Here is a 23674-nt window from a genome sequence, read left to right as displayed (position 1 = left end):
TAGTTCAACACAAGCCCTGGACACTATAGTGACAGCACCACCATTTGGGTGGGGAGCATCAGACTCTTTTTCTGTGGAGTCATCTCTGTGGTATTCCAGGCAGCTCTCCAGTTTGTTAATGTTTCTTGCATTACTACTTTCAGATAGATTTCTGAGTAGGACGGCCTTACAGCTCTAGATGTCAGTATTACATCATTTCTTGTCTTTACCTAACTAGTGAACAAACTATTCTACAATATTTAGCACCTATCCCAATTAACTGAAACCGAGTTGTTATATCTACCAGTTGTTATATCGCTGCATCAATTATCAGATGTTTGAACTCCAGGACCATTCATAATTACATGTGAACAAGCGTCTCTCAATATACACTCTGTAACATATAGTGCAGTTGTTCCTCAGCTGCTACTATATGCGTCCATCTACTAATCAGTTACACACTGCTTTAGGAAAGGAGTACACATTACACTAAAGAGTCACAAAGTAGTAACAGAAACAATTGGTTTGCCCCTATTCTAGGAGAGACTTGTGAATTTTCTGCCTTCCAGCAGTATACAACAGGCTCAGCAGTTGGAAAAACCAGCTTTGGACATTATTAGAAGCTAACAGAGCTTTATATCCAACAGCAAAAATCCTGCCACTTGAAAGATCCACAAAATCCAACACACATAAGTCATAACTGAACAATAATCAGTATACAAGAATGACTGTAGAGTAAGCTTTGCCTGCTGGACTCCTAACATGTAGAGCCTATGCAAACATCTTTGCTGTGAAATATAAAGTACATATGGCCCTGAATTTTTTTTCTTTGGACCTAGTTGCTCAGTCTCATCTCTAAGATTTGCAGGATTGCCAATGTTCTCTCCTTTTAGTAGAAAATAAATGGAATATTATTTATCAGGTGATTTTACTTCCATACCACAAAAAGCTTCACTGTATTTTTATGCATTAAGCCTCAGATCAGCAGCAAGAAAGGAGGTGGAGTTTCTGCAATCTAGAGAAGCAGACAACCCTCACTTGCAACTCTTATGCATGGAAGAAGTCAGGAAAGAGGGTGAGAGAGCTGGTACTCTGTACAGCAGGAACAAGCAATCACATTTGCAAAATTTACTTTGCACCATGCTAGTTGTCCAGGAAATCCAACAGTGGCAAAACTCATTTGCAACTCTGGGCTGGGTTTTAGCAGGAGACAAAACATCCGTTCCATACACAAGCATGACCCAACAACATGCTTATCTTTATATGTAAGTTAAATGCAGTACTAGCAGGTAGGGATGAAAACAGAGAGAGGTTTAAAGTTTGTATATTGCTAAATGTTTAAACTAGCCTTGCTTTGCAAATGCTACAGGAAGACCTTGGAAATCATGCAGGGACAGAGCTCAACAAACACATTAGGCTGGTTGCTGGGGTGGAGCTGAGAAAAAGGTGACGCTGGGAAAGGACATAATTAAGTTTTACTTTTATTCTGCTACTTCTCTATTCCAGTTGCCACAAGAACAAATCATGCTCTTGCAGCAGCAGGTCAAAAATCCACTGCCTGGATATATTTTAATCACAATTTCCCTGACCAATTTCCATTTTCCTGACTTTCCAGAAAGTGGCAACCCTATAAGAACACAAATTTTGATATTTAAAAAAAAAAAAAAAAAAAAAAAGAACACCAATTTTGCCTTTACTGAACTTGGCCTAAGACTCTGGATTGCCTTTCTGGATAAGTTGCAGAGCTGCTTCTTCCTTATCGTCTTCCAGATGGGGTAAAAAAAATGTTTTGTGTATGCGAGAAAGTCTATCTGAAGAGCTACAGCTCAAGAAAAACTTGAAAACTTTCACACAACCCCTTAATTCTCCTCTCCCACAGGAACTAAGCTATGCACTTGTCATTAGAATGAACACATTATTTCCCAGCTTTCCCTCCTTCCATCTTCTTCCCTTTCTCTGCTTCATCAGGTCTCAGATTCTGGATTGTAAATTCCTGAGGGCAGGATCTTGCCCTCTTGTGTTCTGTAAAGCATCTCACCCATCAAATTTTCTGACTGAGCAGAATATAATCAAAGTGAGCCTCAATTAATGACTTCCACTGGAATAACTGTGTTAAGACCAGAACTCTACGGCACCCAAAAAGACATATATTGCATCATAAGCTTTTGCAGATTCAAACCTTTTTAAAAAGCAAATGTTTTAAGAAAGGCAAATTGCTATATAGTCAGAACGGAAGAAGAAAAAAACTCTTTCTAAGTCAAATGTAGAGTCCTAGGGGGGAGGAGGGATATGAAACTGGAGTCCCCACTTCAGTGACTTAATAAATCTGGATCTTAAACCTGTGAGTATAACTAGTATACAAATCCTGACTATGAAACTATTCACAATCTGTGTGCTCTGAATTATTCCAATATCACTGAAAGTTGATTTGAAGACTGAAAGACTTCTACACGTCAGGTTTCTCCGCATTCTTCCTACCCTTGGAGAAGACACCTACCCTTGCCCACCCTACCAAGCACAATCACTAGCCTTCCTCCAGCTTCCCCCTGAGCGTGGCAGGAGACAAGGAAGCCAGCAGCAACTGAGCTGTTTTCAGCAGAGCTCACAGCCTAGCACAAACTTAGCTCTGTGCTAGAAGTTTTGCAAGGCATTTTAAAAGGGCTGACTCTCCTTTTAAACCTCCTAGCAGAGTTCACAGCCCAAGGGCCTCCAGAGCTTTGGGCACCACAAGGCAACTTCAAGTCACAATGGTAACTTGGTATCTGGAACTGTTGAGGCCTGCTTTAGAGTGGCTGCAGATATACTAAATGAAATTACTTCAAAAAATAAATACCAGCTGAAGCGTGGTACAGTGTAGAAGAATAAGTAATACCGAGAGATTAAGACCTATAGTACAAAATAGGTGCTTATAATAAACAAACATGTTTATAGCAGTATATACTAAACCTGCACATAACATGGAATTTTTTGCAGAACTTCCCAGAATCTTAAGACTTACATGTAAGTATCCACCAAATTTCCATTAGAAAGATAACCTAGAATTGCTTATAGGTGAAGCATAAAATGTTTTATACTATATAGCTTATAGTTACATCACTCTATAAGAAAGTTGTATGACTTCAGCAAATTAAAAGTAATATACATGAAATGCAGCTTAAAATCCTACATTGAATCACACAGACTACAAAGGTCTTTAACAGCAAAGTCTTAAACAGCTGCACCCTTCTAAACGCATTGACTTCAGACAAAGGTTCCACTCTGTTCAGAACTGCATAGTGAGAATTCTTGACTCGTTCAAATTTAGGACATTTTCAAAATACTCTGTAGCCCTAATTTTCTGTGTTACATAAATGACATGTTCAAGTGGGATACAAAAATAGAACCTGCAGATTTCCACAATCCACTTCTCTAGGTTCTCTTATTATGTCAACTATTCCTAGAACTTGCCTCTTGATGAGAATGGGAAGCAGGATCCAGCTGCGGGCTACAAAAAAACAAAGGGAAAATATGTAGTATTTAGAGACAACAGTACAATTCCTTTATTTTTATTTATTTATTTAGAATTTATATAGAATTTATATCCCGCCCTTCCCACAAGTGGCTCAGGGCGGCTTTCAAACTCCTATGGTGCAGAAATACAAATATACCACTTCCAGCTTAAAGAAGCTGCACTTTACATTCATTCCATATTAAAGAGGGCCAAAGAGCATGAAATATATTAACAGTCGTCATGCTTTCAAATAGAGTCTCCCTAGTTTTGGAAAGTGAAGAATTTAAACTCACCTAGATACAATAATTTCTTCAGCCACTAATTTCTCCAGAGATACACGGCCTAAAGGATACACACATATTAGCATGTAATCAATCAAAATGCAACATCTGCAGAGATACCTTCTTTCTGATCTTTATCTCTTAATGCAGAGGTGTCAAACATGCAATTTGGGGGCCAAATCAGGCCCCGGGATGGCTCCTATCAGGCCTCCGAGCAACTGGTTGTCATCTGCTTCCTTCTCCCTCTCTCTTGCTTCCTTCAACATAACAGCTTGCTTGATTGCACAGGAGCTACAAAGCAAAACCTCGATTATCTCCATTGGCTGAGGCTCCTCCCTTGGAGAGGGAGGAGGAATAGCTTGCTTTGCCAGGCTCTCTCAATTGCTCAGCAGAGCTACTTAGCCAAGCATCTTCCTTCTATTGGCTGAGGCTCCCCCCCATCCCCTGAGGAAGGAAGGAAAGAGCCAGCGCTTCCTTTGCCCAGTTCTCTGGTTCCCATGGGAGAAATACAAAGAAAGCATCTTTAAGACCAATGAGCGCTAACATTTTAAGCATGTTTTTAAGTTTTTAAATATATATGTGTGTGTTTGTTTGTGTTCTTTATAAAATTTACCTCTCTACTACCTAATCTTAAATAGGTACACACATGGCTTAGTCCAACAAGGTCTCATTTATGTCAGATCTGGCCCTCATGAGTTCAACATCCCTGTTTTAATGTTCTCTTCTGAACTCAACCCCAGAATGCAGATAAAAACATCCAAACACGGGGAGGTTTCTACTAAAACCTTCAGATTTGTCTCGGCCAAAAGGGAGTGATCAGGATATATGTGTGTTCCTCTTGGATTTTGGTCAACATTTAAGTGGAAATGGCAGGAAAGCATAAAACAGAGTGCCTGATTTGGAATGCATCTCCTACAGAGAGATGTTCAGTACCCACCCTGTAACAAAATGCTGGGGCTTTTGTATTAGCATGGGTAGCAAAAAGGTCCACTCCCAGGAAACAACTGTTGAAAACCTGGGAAGATAGTAATTCTTCCCCACTTGCCCCTTTCTTGCGGTCTAGGAGAAGGGTAATAAGGGTAAATCTTGCCAAGGAGACAGAGTCATAGAACCCTGCCTCAGCACTTGAGAAGATGGTTCTGATGATTGCCTAGCTGCTGGAACCACCAGTGTGTCAAGGCCAGGCTATATTTCCTCTTCTGATTATGAATGAGCCAGGGAGGCATGTGGAGAAGGTGTTCATGGTGGGGAGACTTCCCTCTGTTCTGTTGGAACCAAAGATGATTTGGCCGTAACCAAAGAGTTAATCAATTCAGAGAGCATCTTAGAAACTAGAACAACACTTCCCCTTATGTTTGGATTTGGGTGCTTTCTTAGGTGGGGGTTCTGACACGCAGCGTTCTGTTGAATGGACAGGTGATCAGACTTGAATACTTTGGTTCCGTCCCTGGAACCGAGACAATGGCAGGCTCACAAATTGGTTGGTTCTAACTGGGGACTTTGAAGAAAAAGATTAACTGTGCTCTACTGGGATAGATGTTTTCACTGCTGGGCTATTAGAGCAAGAGAGTGCATTCTCCCATAAGCTTGCCTGTTAGCGGGCTGCTCAATCTGAGCAGGTTTTGGGGGTAAACTGAAGGCAAATTTTGCACATGGCTGTATTATAGATCTCATCCAAGCAGAAGAGGCAGCAAACATGTTCATCTAAGTGGGTCATTTTTGTACCAAACTGAGTACATTTTTAAAACAAAGCCTTCTGCAACATTTCCCAAACTGGGGAGAGTCCCCAAGAAACAAAGAAAACTTTGAGAAAACTCATGACAATCAGAGCTGAAAAGAATACATCCTTGAAACATGGAGGCGAAAAAAGGACTGAGGTCAAGTGGGGAGGGGAGGGCTCCTTCCTGCAGAGCACATGACTGTTAGGCAGGAAGAGGGCCTCTAATGAGCTCTGCAGGGGAGGGGCACCCACCAGAGTAGGTGGTAAGACAGCTTCCAGTGGCTGGCCTGCACAAGTCTAGTCCCAATGTGAGACTGCATGGAAGGCTAGGATGAAGTGCTGTTGCCTGCCCTGAATGTTAAGGGTAAGAGAGGGCTCACGCTAGAAGCAGAGATGGCCAGATCTACTGGGAACCTGTAAAAATACACTAGATAAAATGAATCCTGCAAATAGACATTTGAAGCACAAGTCACATTTAGCTTAGCATAATTTATTCTGATGCATTAGCTTGAATCTTTACTCATCATGTGTTCAAAGTTGTTACAAATCATAACAGAAACATTTTAAAAGAATGAAAAGTCATCTGAAATTAAAGATTTCATTATTTGAGGATTTAGTCCTTGCTAACATCTATCTCTCTGTCCTTCAAAGGAAATGTTTTTTTCTAACATTTCTATCTCAACTAGCCAGTTAATGCTACAAATGCTTAAACTCTATGCACTACTGGAAATGGGACCCTAAAGTTGTCATTTCAGTGTCTAGGTTCTAGAGGTGTCATTTCACTGTATCTGGCCAATTATAGCAGTTTTACTGAACACTAGCAAAATGCTTTAAAATTCCCTAAGCTTAAAATGGGTTCCCTATGGAAATATTCAAAGTCCCCCCAAAGTATCTGCCATGACCATATCAAGACAGTGCCACTTTGATCTTCAGCAGCACAGCACTGAAGAACCTAAAATAGGCAATTGGACATTTAAAAGTGTGTGCCCATGTGTGTGGGAGAGCTAAGAGAAAGATACCATAGTCTTTACATCGCAAAAACTTACAGCTCACACGTCTGCTAGTGGATGAATGCTCCTGAACTGTGCTTCTCCTGGATGAGGTCCTGTTAACAGCTTTCTGGAGTGTTCTCTCCCTTTTGCTGGCTAGCGAACATCTCTGTACAAGGGAAGCTTTATTCATAGATGTTCTACCCATCAGACTTCGGCGTACAGACTGATGCTTTGCTTTCGGAGCTCTGGATGTCTGTGCACTCTTGGTCTCTGAATCCTGGTTGTTTTCTTGCTGCCACTCAAGTAACTCTTCTGCCTGAGAGCTGGTTTTCTCAGTTTCAGTGGTGTTGACAATGGTTACATTTGCTATTTTCAGCTTGCGTGCACTCCGGTCTCCTTTGATTACTTGAGACTCAGGGACGTCTGGGACCACAAGCAACGAACCTTTAGACAAAGGTTGCAATGTTTCTACACAGTGCTCACCCTCTAATGATGATGCATTAGCCAAAGCAGCCACAGTTTTCTGAGCTGCTGTTTTTTCAATCTTTAACTCTGCACTAAGCCTCTCATGGTTACTAATTTCTACTAGCGGTATTCTTCCTCTTGCTAAGTCAATAGTTGCTGTCTTACAAGAAGCATTTGAAATCCTTGCAGCCTGAGATCTGGTCATCCGACAACATGGAGAAGCATTCTCTACATTCTTCTTCTGTTGAAGTCTTTTGGAAGTTCTCCGAACAGGACTTGACCGGTTACTGTCTCTCTCCAATGACCACCTGTAAACACAAACACAATGTTTGAAAACACTCTCAGGAATGTGATGAAAGCAAGTTCATAACAGGGTTGAACTGGCAGAAATGCTACAAAGAGTAGAACAAGCCCGTACGTTGCCTTTCATGGTAGTTAGGAAATAACAACCAAGGTGCTCCTTGCTTGTCCTTGTCTGCACACTGAAGTTATTCTGAGAGATGCTATCAAGTTTACCAACACTGTCCCGCCCCCCATTGGCAGTATGAAGGTTCAAGAACTGACAACCAGGATCAAGAGTTCCCTCCATAGGCCGTGGGATAAAACAATTCAGTGTCCGGTGTTCTCTCCCTGATCCAAAATACTTCAGTATCCTTGCTGATGAAGCCAACTTGACCACTAGCCTGCACTAAACCCATTACTTTATCTGAGGCTTTACCAGTTTACTACAGCCAGACTTATTTAAATAAGCCCCAACTCCCTGATGCAATATGAAGCTAATGAAAAAATAACTCTCAAGGTCAAGTAGATACAATCTCCCAAAACAACGACCAGCTTGTTGGTAGAGTTCAATCCACACTTTGGGTTTCCTTTCAATGAATTTAGAATTTTTGTAAAAAGACAATAACTGATTGCAGGCCAATAATACAACAGAAAGGCCTTCAGAGCACAAGCACTAACACAGCACAGAAAGAAATAACAAGAGGTAGGCTACAAGTGGACTTTACTCTTTCAGCAGTATTTATATTAACTAGACCAGGGGTGTCAAATTCATTTGTTACAAGGGTCAGATCTGACATAAATTTTGATTGTCTCAAGTTTAATATAATCTCACTATCTATATTAACGACATTATACCAGATTCATCCTATGACAGCCATATGAAAAATCTGCCTGTGATTTTAGCATTAGAGTTGCCTCATGGAAGTAATCATGAGGGATCAAATTTCTGAGCTAAAACAATTTCTTCCCAGATTCTAGTTGCCAAGGCAGTAAGCATTTAATTTACAATAGATTATATGAGCCTAATGCCTTCCAGCCAAAGCGAGGCCTGAAGTAAAGCTTTTCTCTTTGTGCTCACAGAAGGCAAATAGTATCTGAACAAGGGGTTCTTATCAGTATTTTGTGTATGCTACCAAAAAGGCCCTTAAATAGGGCCATAAATCAGGGAGTTCAAAGTCTCCTTTTTCAGTTGGTATCTGCAATTTTTAAAGACAGTTCTGGGTCTTTTATTATTCTCCCCCCCCCGAAAAAAACAAATAAAAAATTATGGTCAATTTTGAGAAATTGTTTTTGAGAATATACATTTGTTATGCTTCTTTCAAAACTTGACAAAAATACCCATATTTAGATTTTGATGATAAATTATTTAAATTTATCATAAACTGATTAATAGGATTAATAGCAATCTGAAACAGTGGATAACAAACTACTGCAAAGAACTTTATACAGGAGATGGAAAAATTGACAGACATTATTTGGATCAGTCTTTACTTCTTGTTTAATACCCTTGAGTACAACTCTTAAAAGTGGAAGATATTTTGGAATTCCTTGTACAATGCTTGAAATCGTTGTTGTTGGTTCTGACTTTAGAAGATTTGTTCAACTTCGGATATGGACTATATCATTGTAAATTGTACTTTATTGGACTTCTTTTTTATATATTGATTTATTCCAAATAATATGCTTTTTCCTGCAACTCTTCTGTGATGGAGTTTTTGGCATTAACGTCAATTAAAATTATTTGTTTATTATTAGTGCTTTTTGTTTTCTCTGAGTATACAATAATGGCACAACCATATACACAAAAGACTGCTCAAAGAGTATCAGCAAAAATGGAAAACTTATTATTCATATTATGCAAATAATTTGTTTCTTGATTTAATACAACATGTGAAAATTTTTGGATGTTATATTTTAAAATCTATTTGATTATTATATAAGTTCAGGGAAACACTGATTGTAAGATCATTTTTTCACTTAATATTCTTTTATGTATTTAAGTTATTTAGTAAGAATCAGATTTACAATATGATAAATTATTAATATGTAGGTTATAATGAAGGCTCAAATTCAGTGTTAATATTTATCTTAATGCTAGAGATGTAACTGTCACGCCCTGGAACTTCTGGGTCTGGTGGGGGGGGGGTGGGTCAGGGTGCCCCAGGGTTCATTTTGCCTGAGGGAGAGATAACATGGTCTCAGAACATTGTGACAGGTAGGGTTTAAACTACACCCGTTTCCCACTCTCTCATTCCCAGACTCTGTCCTCAGCTGTTTGTATTCTGGGACCAGTAAGCACAGCAAGAGTTCTGGACTTTTCTTTCCTGACCAGTCATTTTGCTTCCCTTTAAAATTTCCCACCTCACACTAACCCTCTCTGCTACTGCCAATCCCTTTCTCTCCTTACACTAACCAGAGTCCAATCCTGGAGTCCAATCCTGACGACAGGGCCAGAGTCCAATCCTGGAGCCTGATCTGTGCTCATCCTCCCACTTAGCACCCCGGTGTTTGGCGGGCTTATCTGACTTTACCACCTTTTCCTACCCTGCTGCCTCAGATACAGAGTTGTTGGACTGCTGACTTTCCTCTCTTCCTCCTTCGACTCTCCTAATGGCTCAGTCAGGTATCTCCTTTGGGCTTTTGTGCCTTTGCTGCCCCCCTTTGCCAGTTCTGTGTTTCAGCAACCCCTCTGCCCTGTTCCTCTGGCCCTTCCGCTGGCATTGTGTGCAGGAGGAAGGGATCATTATGTACTGAGGTCCCTGGGAGCTGATGGGGTAAGGCTGAGAGCATTCCATGAGACTCCAGCCTCAGATACAAACCTTTCTTATTTTTACTAGATTTTCTTTGTATATTTTGAAGCATTCTATTCCTTCAAAGAGAGAAAATACTTATGTTGTTCTATTATCTGCTACTATATTTGAAAAAAATGTATTTTCATTAATCCCTTGTATATAACTATTCATGGTATCTGACAACTTTTTAAATTTTTATATCCCTTACTAACCCCTTTTTCCTTTTGGGATCCCAACTTTCTTTTGAGAAAATAAAAACAAGCGTGATGGAAATGAAACACAGCAACTTTCATGTGTTACAGCATGCACATTCCTTCCTGTTAGAAAGAGAAGATGAAGAATGTTGGCTAAAATGGAACTGTCCCCATAATTAGTAAAGTAAGTAGATAAAAATAACTTTTTTAAAAAATTACCACTCTACAAATTGGAACATTTTTTTTAATAAAGTTGTTTAATCAAATCAATGTTGCAGCCCTGACATTCTCTAAGTATCAACTGGGAATAGCAAATGCTATCTATGATTTATTAAATCATCCAGCAATCATACACTCACCACTGTAGGCATTCTTACCTCTTTTCAGAAAATTGATCATTCTTAGCTGTCGAAAAACGTCTCTTTTTCCTGCGACTCTTCTGTGATGGAGTTTTTGGCATTAACTCAGGCTCTTCATTACAGTTGCTGTTTTGACAGGGAAAAGTTAAGTTCAACACTATTTCCCATTTTGGCAGGTGCTATTATCTAGTAAACTTGAGCATTAAATTAAATGCCTAATTTCAGTACAGGAGGCCATTTCTTCTTTGTACAGTTTCAATTAATGCTGCAGAACAGGGGCTACTAGGAAATCCATTCCCATGCCAACTCAAGATCAGTTACTGTTGGCTGAGCTTGTCAACACCTCCCACTGAAGGAGTGGCATGCTGGCAGTTAAATAGAAGATATCCTTCCTCCGTTTTACAACAATTCCAGCAAGATTCTCTGGGCGGTCACAAACTACTTGGAGAAATGCTGAGTACAAATGGCTAGCCTGCAGCTTCAAAAACCTAACAACTTCTATTAACGCCAGCCAAAAATGCAATTTAATATATTTGTATCTTTCCTTTCAAACAAACTTAATGGTTGTTTAATTGTTCTAGGAACTAGTTTGCATGCTTGTTCAGGAAGCATAAGAGTTTAAAAATGGAAACCAGTATTTTCCCAATAATGAATCACCTTATGGCACCTCAAAGACCAATGGATTTGTGATGGCACAGATTGAACCCATTTCATCAGATGCATGAAGCATTGTATTTATTTGGCAGACTGTAGACATTGGGTGCATTCGCACTACACTAAATAATATGTTTTGCAACTGGATTTTTACTGTGTAAGAATAGTAGTCTGCCAAATGAATACAATGCTTCATGCTTCTGATGAAATGGGCTCAGTCTCAAAATGCAAATCCTGTAACCCACCATCTACAACAAACTAAGTCTGCCAATATCCAGCATCAAAGGCTGGCACGACAGGGTCTTAAGAGCTAGAACAGTAACATTTCCTTTAAGCATTTTCTTTGGCAGCATTTGCCTTATGAAGGATTCTACATAACTCAAAAACATGCACAATGTCTAGCATCTTCTGTGTTTTCCTCAAAAAAAGGTATTACATTTTTTTGTTTCTTTTTTAAGTCAAAGCTACAGACTGTAGAATTGGGAGGGGGGCACACAGCCCAATCCTCTTATTTTCATTGCAGCAGACTAATATCTCTGTCCATTTTCCTTGGTGATTTATGTCACCAGGATTGGGCAGCAATTAGGGATGTGCATTCGGTTCGGCCGAACCGAATATACAGCCGAATCAACACTGATTCGGCTGTATTCGGAATCGGCTGTAGCCGATTCCCATTGCCGCCTATTATGCGGCAGCCGAATACGGCTCGCCGTATGCTGTCAAAGTTTTTTCAAAGAAAAAGGCGGGAATGGCTTCTGCAGCCTCAAAGGAGCTGCTTTCCCGCCTTTAGTGGCCTCTTTCCGCCTCTCCCATAGCCTCCCTGGGATCGGGGAGGGGGGGGAGGGGGAAGAGGAGCCCCAGCAGCCAATCCAAAGCATGCATTTGCAAAATGCATTGCAAATGCATGCTTTGCAGGACTGTTGTGTAGCTGATGGCCCAGCCATCAGCTACATTGTTGTTATTTTTGATCTTTTGCTTACTTGGGTATCCAAGTAAGCACTGTTGTCTGGCCAATCAGAGAGCAGTGCTATTTTTTGAAATTGCTCTCTGTAGGGCCAGAGAACCTTTTAAAGGAGTCTTCCTGCTGGACTCCTCCATTGGTGTGTTGGTGTGTGGCTTGGTGTGTGTGAGAGAGATTGTGCTGCTGCTGGTGGCTGGCCCTTGGCTTCAGCTGCTGCTGCCCGCTGCTCTCTCACTCAGCCTTACTTTCCTGGACTCAGAGAAGACAAGGTAAGACAGTTTTGGGGTTCTTGTTTTAGTTTTTGTTGGTAAAAGGACTAGAGTCCCTTTACTTGTCCAGATTTGGGTGGGTGACTGAGTACTGGGTGGGTAGGGTAGCCTATTTGGGGTTGGGGTTAGGTTCTGCTGGGGGTGGGGTTTTTTTTGCTAATTTGCCCATATCTTAATTTAGTGAGAGGACTTTTTAAAGTGCAGTGTCCTTTTACTTCTCCTGATTTGGGTGGCTTGGATTTTTTGGGGTTAGGGTGAAGGGTTTTTTTTTGGGGGGGGGGGGAGTTCCTGTATTATTAAAAGTTGAGTTTTTTACTGTTTCATTGTTTGATTTGTTGCTGCTGTGTTGTGTTGCTGCTGTGTTACTTTTATCTTCAGGTTATTGGGGGGGGGTGCTGTTTGGCCTAATTTTCATTGTTTAAAAGGCCACTTTTGTCCCCCTTTTCATGGTTCTGGTTTTAGGGGTGGGGGTGTTGTTGTTGACTGATTTGGCATGAGTTTTCTTATTGGCGAAAGGCCACTTTTTAAAAACTTGAGTTGCTTTGCTTGGCCTTTTTTTTCCTGTTGTCACTTTTCTTGGTTTGGGGGTGGGGGGGTGTTGTTGACTGATTTGGCCTAAGTTTTCTTATTGGTGAAAGGCCACTTTTTAAACACTTGAGTTGGTCCACCACTTCTCTTGTTTGAGACTAGAGTTGTGTTGTTTGGGGCAGGGAAGCTGGCACCTGGGTGAGAGACCCAGAGGCAGCATGCTTGTTGTGGTTGGCCAGCTCTCCCCGTGTTGTTTGGGGCAGGGCTGGAGAGCTGGCATCTGTAGATTGTGTGTTCTGTGGCTGGGAAGCTGGCACCTGGGTGAGAGACCCAGAAACAGCAGGCTTTTTGTTGTTGGCCAGCTCTCCCCGTGTTGTTTGGGGCAGGGCTGGAGAGCTGGCATCTGGGTTTGCTGCAGCCAGGTCTGCAGAGCAGACCTTGAGCAGATTGTGTTTTGTGTGGCAGTGACGTTGGCAACTGGGTTTACATTGGTTCCAGGCCTGCGGGGTTCATAGAGTAGATAGAGGGATGTAGTGCATTTGGGTCCTATAGAGATTCTCTGGTGTAAAGTTAGGTTTGGCTTTGGGTGCCCCAGGAATTGGACCCCCGGTCCCATTTTTTTTTGGCCTTGTGGGTTTTGTGTGGGACAGTGCCCTGAAGCTGCACAGCAGTTTGGGGGGCTCTCTTCAAAACCTCCTGCTCCCCAGAGCCACTTTTCCCACGACAATTGCAGTGAGGAAGTGGCTCTAATTGGTTTTTTCTCACCATTGGGAGCAGTGTTCCTTTTGGGGTGCCCACAGATGGGTGCTGTCTTTTGGGGCCAGGGGGGTTGCATGCTGGGGAGTCCCCTGAAGCTGCCCTGCAGTTTTGGGGCCTCTCCCTCAAACCCCCCTCTGGCCAGAGCCACTTTCCCCACAGCAATTGTAGTGGAGGAAATGGCTAATTGGGCTTTCCCCATCATTGTTGGCAATGGGCCTTTTGGGGAGCCCAAAGACAGGGACCCCCTGCCCCAATCTTTTTGGGACTTGGGGGGGTTGGAGGGGAGAGTCCCCTGCAGGTCCTCTGCAAATTTGGGGGCTCTCCCTCAAACCCCCTGCCCCCCAGTAGCCTCTAATTATGCCCTATGTTGCCATTGATTTCAATGGCCCTTAGGGTGTAATGATGGAATAGGGGCACCCTCTTTGGGTGCCCCTGGAATGGGATCCCCTGGCCCAATCTTTTTGGGACTTGGGGGGGTTGGAGGGGAGAGTCCCCTGCAGGTCCCCTGCAAATTTGGGGGGCTCTCCCTCAAACCCCCCCCTCCAGGCGGCTTCAAATATACCCTATTTGCCATTGATTTCAATGGCCCATAGGGTATAATAGGGCCATATATTCGGAAATAGCCGCACATTACCCTATATGCGGCTATTCCGAATACGGTATTCAGTAGTACACGGGGAATCCGAATTTTTTTTCCCCGTGTACTTCCGAATCCGTGTAATTCCGAATTTTTTTTTTGCACATCCCTAGCAGCAATCCTAAATCCAAGCTATGATTTTCTTAGTCAGTTTCTGTACTGTTAGTTTTTCACTGATATGACACTTTTTCTGCAGCATTTCCTGCACTATGGCTCCTGTTGTTGTTCAGTCGCAGTCGAGTCTGACTCTTTGCAACCCCATGGACAAAGTCACGCCAGGCCCTCCTGTCTTCCACCATCCTCCGAAGTCTGCTCAAATTCGTGTTTGTTACATCAGTAACACTGTCCAGCCATCTCTATGGCTCCTACCTCTTTAATATCTTGCTGGCTTCTTCAAGAATCTCATCCAGCCATACAAAATCTCTGTTGTCGACATTGTGCAGGAATTCTGAAATGTTGTTTCTACATTTTTCTTCCAGGCATGCAATGTCCAACATCTTCACCCTCAAGCTGATCCTGCTGAAATCAAAGGGAAAAAAAATCTTATCACCTCAATGGCACACCCTATATCCGATTTTAACAGTAAAGCCTGAAAGTTCTTTAGAAAGGATATATGATTTTAAAATGTAGGCTATATGTGTTGGCTAAAAAAACACTTGTGGAGTTAGTTACTTTACTATAGACCCATTTGTTGTGAAGCATTTTAGATCAAAGAAACCTACAGCCATGCAAGGAAATTTTCTGCCCTGAAATTCCAGAGAATAGCAATATTTCAGTTTTATAAACACATATGAAAAAATGGTACTAGAGTTCTCTTTTTAGCAAAGGCTGCAACATTATGCATATTTCTAAGTAAGCATTATTACAGGCATTCTACTTCTACCAGGGGTATGGTGCCCCAAGGTCTTACACTTTTATAGAAATTTTATCTTTGAAGAGACGGCACTAGAGATATTGCGTTTTGTAGAATTTGCTTTTTTAATAAATGCACTGAGCCACCACAGGTACAGAGATATTTCTATAAGAAAACAGATTAACTAAACTAGTTGAGGAATTAATCAATTCTATTCCAGAAACATGTAAAGAAATTAGAGCTCCTGTTTAACAGATACACAAATGTTTGTAAGGAATAAAGCACTTGTATGCAAGTATGGTTGACTGAAGAGTCTTTTTAAGTGGTCTCTGTTCCATTCTTCCCTATGTACACAAAATCAATACAAAGAAAAAGATGTGTGTTTAATTCTCAGCCTTCCGTATCTGGCAGTCTTGTGTACGCATTTTACTCATCCAGTTATTTCTCCCGTGTGTTTTGTATGTGCATTACTACACCACAACCCTTCTTCTGTGCATATATTTTTGTTTTCTATTCCCCATTCGGTGTGTGTGTGTGTAGAGTTTTCTTTGTCGAAAAAGCTCAGCAGGAACTCATTTGCATATAAGGCCACCCCCTGATGACATCATTGTTTTGCACAGGGCTTTTTTGTGAAAAAAGTCTAGCAGGAACTCATTTGCATATTAGGTCACACCTCTTGACATCAAGCCAGCCAGAACTGTGTTCCTGCTTAAAAAAAAGCCCTGTGTGTGTACAAACATCTGCCTTCACCTACTGCAGCATCCAGTTCATTGTGGTACCTCCATTCAAAACTCCAACAATGCCTACAGCTTTAAAAGCCTGGAGATTCCTGCTGTAGTTAAAAAAGCTTCCTCCCCGTCTCCCTACAAGAAAGAACTCTCTCCTTTTCGGCATCGTTCAGAAAAACTACTAAACCATCACTGGGGGAAGTTCCTTTGTTCTCTTAGCAACTTCATATTCGTAAGTGAACTTGTCTAGTCCTCCCAACTTAACAGATAGTGGATCATGTTTTCTCTAAATGTATAACCAGTTCTTCAGGTAGCTATAACAGCTTCTGAGCATCTGCAGAACGCAAATTAAACGTTAACTCCAAACCCATCACACTATGATATGGCTTGAGGTTTTTTTTTCAAGAAAGATACACAACATGAACATATACTGAATCAGACCCTTGGTCCATCAAAGTCAGTATTGTCTACTCAGACTGGCAGCGGCTCTCCAGGGTCTCAAGCTGAGGTTTTTCACGCCTACTTGCCTGGACCCTTTTTAGTTGGAGATGCCGGGGTTTGAACCTGCAGATGCTCTACCACTGAGCCACCGTCCCTCCCCAATACTAAATAATGTAAATAAGATAACACAATTTGTAAGTAGGACTTCCAATGCAGCAATCTTAACATTTGAAAAAAATGAACCACCCCCCTAACCCTATAAGTACTTCTCTCAGAAATAACACCGAATTAAAAATGGCTTTGTTATAACGAAAGCAACTCCGTAAGAAACCAGTACATAGGCTAAACCACGGCAATTAAGACTGAAATACTAACCACTGCACTTATGGAGCAAGTCCTCCCGAAATCAACGAAACTTTCTTCCGAACAAGCAGCCTCAGGGCTGCGCTGGACATTTTTGAGCAACTTACCGCAATAGATTTGGTTCGGTATGTACCCGCACACAGCAATACTCTCGGACGAGGGCAGATTTTTAAGGGTGCAAAGCAGCAGCCATTCGGTTCAGACTGCAGCCACCCCAACCCCTGAAGATCCAGCCCCCACCGCCCTGCAAATTTCTCTCCACGACCCCTCCCCCACACGCGCGCCCCAAAAGCGTTAACAACACCGATCGCGGAAAAGCAGCAAAAGCGCTCGCTATGATTTTTAAAAATACGCCATTCTCCCTGCGCTCCAATCGGAGGCAGAGCGCTCAGGAACGGCGTATTCTATTGGCTGAGGAGTCACTTAACAAGTTTAAAAAAAAAAAAGCAGGTATGGGAAATGAAAAGGGAAGAGGCGGGCTTTTCCTAAAAAGGGGGTGTTATTAATTTCTGAAAGAGATTAGAAAATGAGGACCCGAATGAATTACCCAGAGACCACCTGTAATTTAGCATATCTTCCGTAAAGTTAAGCTTATTGCTGGCCTTGAAGAATATCTGCCTTTCCCTCTTGTATCTTATGAATAAGATATTATTACTAAATTAATAATTAAGCTTATTAAATTTTGTGACATCCAGAGACTTTTGGTGAATTCAAAAGTTTACACCATGTTTTGCATCAATTTGGTTGGTTCTTACAAGATATTAAAAAATAAATTTATTATTATTATATTACAGCTTAGTGATGTTCTGGGGGAAGACTGCTTATGAATTTTTTTTAAAAAACCCTTTCATTCGCACTTTTCACGAATTCGGAATGGCTCAAAGATTCAAACTACACGCTCAAAGGGGAGGGGTGCTAGAAAACGTCAGCGCCCTCCCCGCTCCCTTCTGCGGAAACAAAAGGGGTGGAGCTTTTCGGACGCTTTAGAGCCAATGAACGGCCGTTATGCCAACGGGCTACTCTTGCCGGCGTGATGTGGTCTCGCGGAGCCGGGGGAGGGAGGGCATTTGTTTGGAATGTTCCGGGGTCTCCCTGGGCACCTTCGTCTTGGCTGCGCGTGCGTGTTGGGAAAGCCGTCTCCCGTGGTGCCTGTTACCTGTGGAGCTGGGCAAGGAGTTGTCTGAAGACTGCTTTGCCTTAGACTTCCGCCGGAGGAAGGGTAAAGCAGTATTTGATTAGTATTCGCGTTGTTGTTGCTAGCCGACTTTGAACTGCGCGGGCGGGGCCTTGGAACCTTTTGGTTCCCGCATCTTGTCTTGCTAGAAATAAGAGGGCGGCCTTTCCCCTACCAAATGAATTCGAAACGTTTATGTGGCTATAAAGATTCTATAGTTGTTGCTTTTTAAGCTATGAAGGTTTTGTTTATGCTTCCAGTGTTCTAGAGTAGCTAGATGTGTTAACTCGTTAAAAAAAATAAATAAAACGTGGTATCCTAAAGAGTAAACACCAAACAGTTTGTAAGCTTTTGTGGCCTCCAATAAAGCTGTTGGTGTCTGAAGCGCTACAAGTTTCCTCTCTCCTTTGAGTGCAAACTGGTCTTCAGTCTTTTCCTTTAAAAAAAAAAAAGCTCCAAAGATTTGAGAAGTGTACCTGACAGCTTTTGCTTCTGCATTTTTCTTCAAAAAGAAAATTATAAAGTCTTAAGGGATTCCAGCCCTGCTCATCTCCAGAGTAGAGAACAATTCCTCTGGAGAAAATGGATACCTTGGAAGGTGGATTTTATGGCATTGTACCCCACAGAGATCCCTGTCCTCCCCAGGTTCCACCCCCAGATCTCCAGGACTTTCCCAGCCTGGATCTGCCAACCCTACCCTGCTCTCTCCTGCCCCCCCCTCCCCATGGCAAGGAGGACCTGGCAACCCTATGAGGCCTGTGTGCTACAACATGTTTTAATTTGCGTGCTTTAACAGTTGTCCTTATATATTTTTAAAGTTCCAGCCCTGCACTAGTTCGGTGTAGTGATGAAAGTGTGTGGACTCTAATCCGGAAGAAACAAGTTTGATTCCCCACTCTTTCACAGGCTGGGTGACCTTTGGTCAGTCACAGTTCTGGAAACTTCTCTCAAGAGCTCTCAGCCTCACCTACCTCACAGGGGCATCTGTTGTGGGAAGAGGAAGGGAAGGCAATTGTAAGCTGCTCTGAGACCCGAGTGAAGGGTGGGGTATAAATCCAATCTCTTCTCTTTAATTACAAATTTTTCCCAGATATCAAGTTGGTAAGAAAACGTGATAATTAAGTTCAAATAGAGTGGGGAATCTGTCATAAAGTGATGAATGCAGTGATTAGTTTATGTCTTTCTTTTAATTTAGATCACATCATGGCAGAGGCAACAGAACCCATTCACTTTCTTGATGTCTGCAATCAGAAATTTTCTGAATTCATGTTCAATACTGAACATAAATGCTTGATGTGGTTGCGGGAAATTGAGGAGGAAGCCATGAAAATATTCGATAGGTAGGCTCAGGATTTCAAAAGAGCAAGCCTTAACTCCCTATGATGCTTGTGGAATGGGAAAATATTGATCTTTTTGTTACCCATATTACACATGATTGCAGAGTTCCCCTTTTACTCCTGTGTGGTTAAGATTATTATACAACAGGATGTATCAAACCTATGGAGAAGCACACTTTTTAAAAGGAAACCAAGTTCCTAATTTCATCTTTCCTAATTTCATCTTTCTAAGCAGAAAAATCAGGCTGCTCATACAGTTGTGTTTCATTTGCTGTGACTTCCTCCTGGCATGAATTCAGTGTTTTGATCAGAAATTCAGGATTATCTATATCTTTGCCCTGAGTGTGTGGTTACTGTGGATGCTAGGGTATATGTAGTGTGCTCCTGGTATGCTTATGTAACCCCTAGCTAGGAGTGGAATGAGCCAGGAAAAGGTGGAACCTCTAGATGCAGAAGGGTGCAGAATGTGTGGAAAGCAAGACTGCACTACTGGGGAGTTTAAACCTTAATCATAGGCTCTTAACACCTTGTTTAAGAGCTGTGATATCTAGTGGGGAGTTCATTTGGGACCCTTATTTTGAAAGCTGGTGCATAGAGTGTAAAGCTGGAGACCTCTTGGCCCACCTACAAGAGGAAAAAGATGGACTTCAGGAGTGGCAAGCTGTGAAGGAGGGAAAAGTTAATTATTTGGACTTTAAAAAGATCACTGTTCTGTTGTGTTACTAAGATCTATGTTTTGTTAGATGATGATATGTTAAATAAAAGTGTTTTATCCTTGGAAGATTCATTCCAAGTTCTGCCCCACAGTACCCAGAAACTGAGGTTACACTCATGGTACTTCTAAGATGTGCTTCCAGACTTGATAACTCTTTTTTGCATGCTAATTGGAATTAATTTGCTTTTGTTTGACCAGCAGTCTCAATGCTGAGCCTGCACTGATGCCCAAAACGCCATCACAGAAGAAGCATCGGAAAAAGAAGCGCTCTTCATCTTTTAAAGATGACAGTAAAGAACTGACTAGAAAAAGGTAAATCCTGATTAGAAACATTTGTGTTTAGTACTTTAGTGATCTCAAGAGGACAAAGATCATTATATGCCTGTCTGTCAACTTAATTGAATTTTCTGATTTATATTCCGTCTTATCCTGCAAGTGGGCTCAGGGCGGCTTACAACATTCAAAACTTTACAACAGCATTAAATAAACCACATCCAAACTAGACAATATCATAATTACAGAGTTATCAGATTAGATAAAAAACCCAGATCCACTTAGAGCATCTCTGTGTGCTTTCGCCGTCTGAGATGACTTTGGTGGTTGCTGGAGAAGAGAGAGTCCTCTTCTGTGGTGGTTCCCTGTTTGTTGAACGCTCTTCCCTCCACCATGTGCCTAGGTATTTGTGTGGCACCTGATCTAGTTATTTTTAGGTATTGTGTTAAATCATATCCATCCAAATCCTAGTTTAAATCTGCACCTCACAATGAAGCTTGCTGAATGACCTTGAGCTAGTCATGCAGTCTCAGCCTAAACTATCACTCAGGATTGCAGCAAGGATAAAATGGGAAAGGTAGAACAATGTATTCCACCCTGAGTCCTTGAGGGAAGAACATGATAAAAATGTGCTAGGGAGATTAATTTTCCCTCTTGGATATTTAGTTTTTAACATGCTTATGTGATTCTAATTTGTTTTCTTTATTTGCTGTTTTTTAATTGACTATTTGCTGATCTAGATTATGATTTTATTGTTGGACTTTGTGTGTGTTTGCTGTCCCGAGAACTAGTTCTTAATATTTCTGGGTTTGCTTATTACCCCAAGCAAGCTGTTTGCAAACTATATACTACCCGTTTGTCTTTTCCTGTGTAAAAAAAAAGCAGCATATGCTTTTCTATTATATTCACCTTACTGTGGTTCAGTCTTCATTTTTCCTATTTATTTAGGAGCTAGAGATGTCAAAGGGATAATAAGGGTAGATTTGTTTAAACATATTTATCCATGTATGATTTTTATTTCTTCCCCTTCTGTTTACCTCCACCAAACATAATGTGAATTCAACATATTGTTTCTCTTTTTTTGTGCAAACTTCCTCCATAGCTTCTAGATTAAAGCTGGATGAATTCCGATTGATAGCAAAATTCTGCTTTTATTTTTTGAGAGGAGTTAGGAAATAGTATGTACATAATAGTATATTCAGCTAACGTGTATAGATTCCGATAAACACACACAGCCCGGTCTTGAGCACATTTATTCACAAGTCCTGATGAGTTCAGTATGACTTGCTTCCAGTGAAAGCGTATAGCTTATCATGGTCCATTAGACAAGTTGTACTCTTAGAGATGTTAAAGACCACCTCCTGCCATCACATGATGGGCACAAATGTGGTACTCATGTGCCTGACAGCTCATAGGAATGAATAGGCAATGAGGATGTACATTTAATTTAATAAAACAGTTGTTTAAAACAGTCCTCCAACCTTTTTGAGCTGTGGCCCAACTACAAGATGGCTGCCAGAGGTGGAGCCAACCACACATAAGAAGCCCAAGCGTAGAAGAGTAGAGGAGTACTTTAAAAAATACATTGGGAATGAAACAAACCAGCACTGTGGTGGCAGCTGCAGTTCAATGTTAATTTCATCTGTGCAGTCAGAAACCATGCATAATTGTGCAAATGAGTGATATCTAGAGATAATATGTAGAGAAAATCTGTATGGCTAATGCACAATTGTAGAAGAGCAGTCAGAAAAACTGGCATACCTCCAGAGAATATGGAATTTGTTCTGCAGTTCTTAGTGCCACCTTGTGGCTTGAATAATATTAACATGTCTTTCTGTTTAAGACTCTCAAAAAGACGAAGTGGCGTAAAACCATCCTCCTCTATTGAACTTTCTCTGAGCAAAGAGAATCTGAAAGTAACGACATCTTGTAAAACAAACTTTTGCACAAAGGAAACTTTAGAAGCACAGTGTCACAAAAAAGTTATGTATCCAGCTGAAGAACAAGCACTTGGTGTTGACTTTAACAAAAATACTGAAGTGAAAGGAAAAATGGATGAAGAAATGATTAGTATCCCTGAAATCTCCACCATGTGCCCTGATGGCCATTTTGCTGACAGGGTTGGAGCTACTGAAGGTGCAGGTGTTTTGGATGTCTCTGCCATTATGCTGCCAAATCCCCTTCATCCAGTAAGGACTGGAAAAGACTGGGATACATCTAGGCTGAGTACTTCTACTCCAAAACCATCTTTAAATGTGAAGCCTACAGGTGAAGGAGAGTCGTCCTTGGCCCGACAAGGAGATAATGCGGTGCAAGAGGGAACTGCGTCTCAAGATTTAAAAGACAGTAGTGAAATCTCTGGAGGCTCCCGATCGGGCCATCGCCCTTCACATAGACCCCACAAGAACAAGAGAGTATCACTTGTAGAGAAATACTCACTAACCAGCAAAAGGAAAAGCATGATTCGGAAATCCATCAGCAAGTCGATTGCCAAGAAGAAAGCAGCTCAGAACTCTTCATCCACTTCTAGTCGAGTAAGCGGTAAGTAAAGGAAATTAAGTCTTGGAGGCAGATAATGGTCATTCTTTGTATGTGTAACGTTAGGTTATGAGATTTGTGAAGAAAAGAGGTAGCTCTAATACGTTTGCGTGGAAATTACTGTGTCACTCTAACTTCAGTATCTTAAGACCTGACAGGCATTTCTACTGCATACGATGTCTGTAGCTTCTTTTAAGAGTCTAGAAACTGCATAGAAGAGAATGTTGATGATCTTGTATGTCAGCAAACTTCCTCAGTTGTCTGACATCTAACCTGTTGCATGCATTGCTCCTTTACCATGCACAATGAAGGCCCTTTGAGGACAGATTGGCTTCTAGGAAACCCATAGCAAACCTGACATGCTTCACCTCCTGTAGATATTAAATGAAGCTGCGTCCTTGATTTTTGCCCAAAATAAGTCTATCTAGGACTGTACTTCTTAAACGGAAGTAATTGTTTACTGAAGTAATTGTTTGAATTAGTGAATGTTATAGTTTAGGGGTGTCAAACTCATTTGTTATGAGGCCCAGATCTGACCTAAATGAGACCTTGTCGGACCAGGTGTTGAGTTCTTGCAGCATCTTGGAGTATCGCTCTATTCCAAGTTACAAAGAGCATTTTTCCTCATGCTAAGTGGCAGCCAATGATGTGGTCCAGAAAAAATGTTCCAATATCATGGCACATTAAAGATGAGGTGGACTTGACACAGATATGCTCTGTGTGATTTGTAGTGAAGTCTTGCAGTTAAAACATTTGATCAAGTAATTTTTTATTTTATATTATTTTTTCAGGCCATAGTTCCATTGAAGTGTTTGTGGATGATGAAGCAAGTACGAATGGGTGAGTTAGTTTTACCAAACAGAAGCTTTAGAAGTCTTGTCTCAAACAGT

General features: G+C 41.3%; 2 protein-coding genes across 2 annotated transcripts in view; one reads left to right on the top strand and one right to left on the bottom strand.

Moving 5' to 3' along the window:
• The window catches only part of LOC132590517 (inner centromere protein-like), a 34277-nt gene extending 19399 nt beyond the window's left edge, over positions 1–14878 (bottom strand). The window contains exons 1-5 of the mRNA XM_060263427.1: positions 14732–14878; positions 10573–10680; positions 6517–7235; positions 3763–3811; positions 3427–3463 (exon numbers count right to left, since the gene is read on the bottom strand). Coding sequence (XP_060119410.1) covers positions 3427–3463; positions 3763–3811; positions 6517–7235; positions 10573–10680; positions 14732–14859 — 1041 coding nt within the window. The 5' untranslated portion in view covers positions 14860–14878. The remainder of the gene's footprint in view (positions 1–3426; positions 3464–3762; positions 3812–6516; positions 7236–10572; positions 10681–14731) is intronic.
• Positions 14879–17766: 2888 nt separating this feature from the next.
• The window catches only part of LOC132590514 (inner centromere protein-like), a 28151-nt gene continuing 22243 nt past the window's right edge, over positions 17767–23674 (top strand). Inside the window, exons 1-5 of the mRNA XM_060263423.1 lie at positions 17767–17966; positions 19117–19261; positions 20172–20285; positions 22090–22787; positions 23576–23624. Coding sequence (XP_060119406.1) covers positions 19125–19261; positions 20172–20285; positions 22090–22787; positions 23576–23624 — 998 coding nt within the window. The 5' untranslated portion in view covers positions 17767–17966; positions 19117–19124. The remainder of the gene's footprint in view (positions 17967–19116; positions 19262–20171; positions 20286–22089; positions 22788–23575; positions 23625–23674) is intronic.

This window comes from Heteronotia binoei, unplaced genomic scaffold, assembly GCF_032191835.1.
Source record: "Heteronotia binoei isolate CCM8104 ecotype False Entrance Well unplaced genomic scaffold, APGP_CSIRO_Hbin_v1 ptg000098l, whole genome shotgun sequence".
Classification (NCBI taxonomy): Eukaryota; Metazoa; Chordata; class Lepidosauria; order Squamata; family Gekkonidae; genus Heteronotia; species Heteronotia binoei.
Note: the sequence above shows the minus strand (reverse complement) of the source record. Positions and strands in the feature narration are given on the sequence as shown.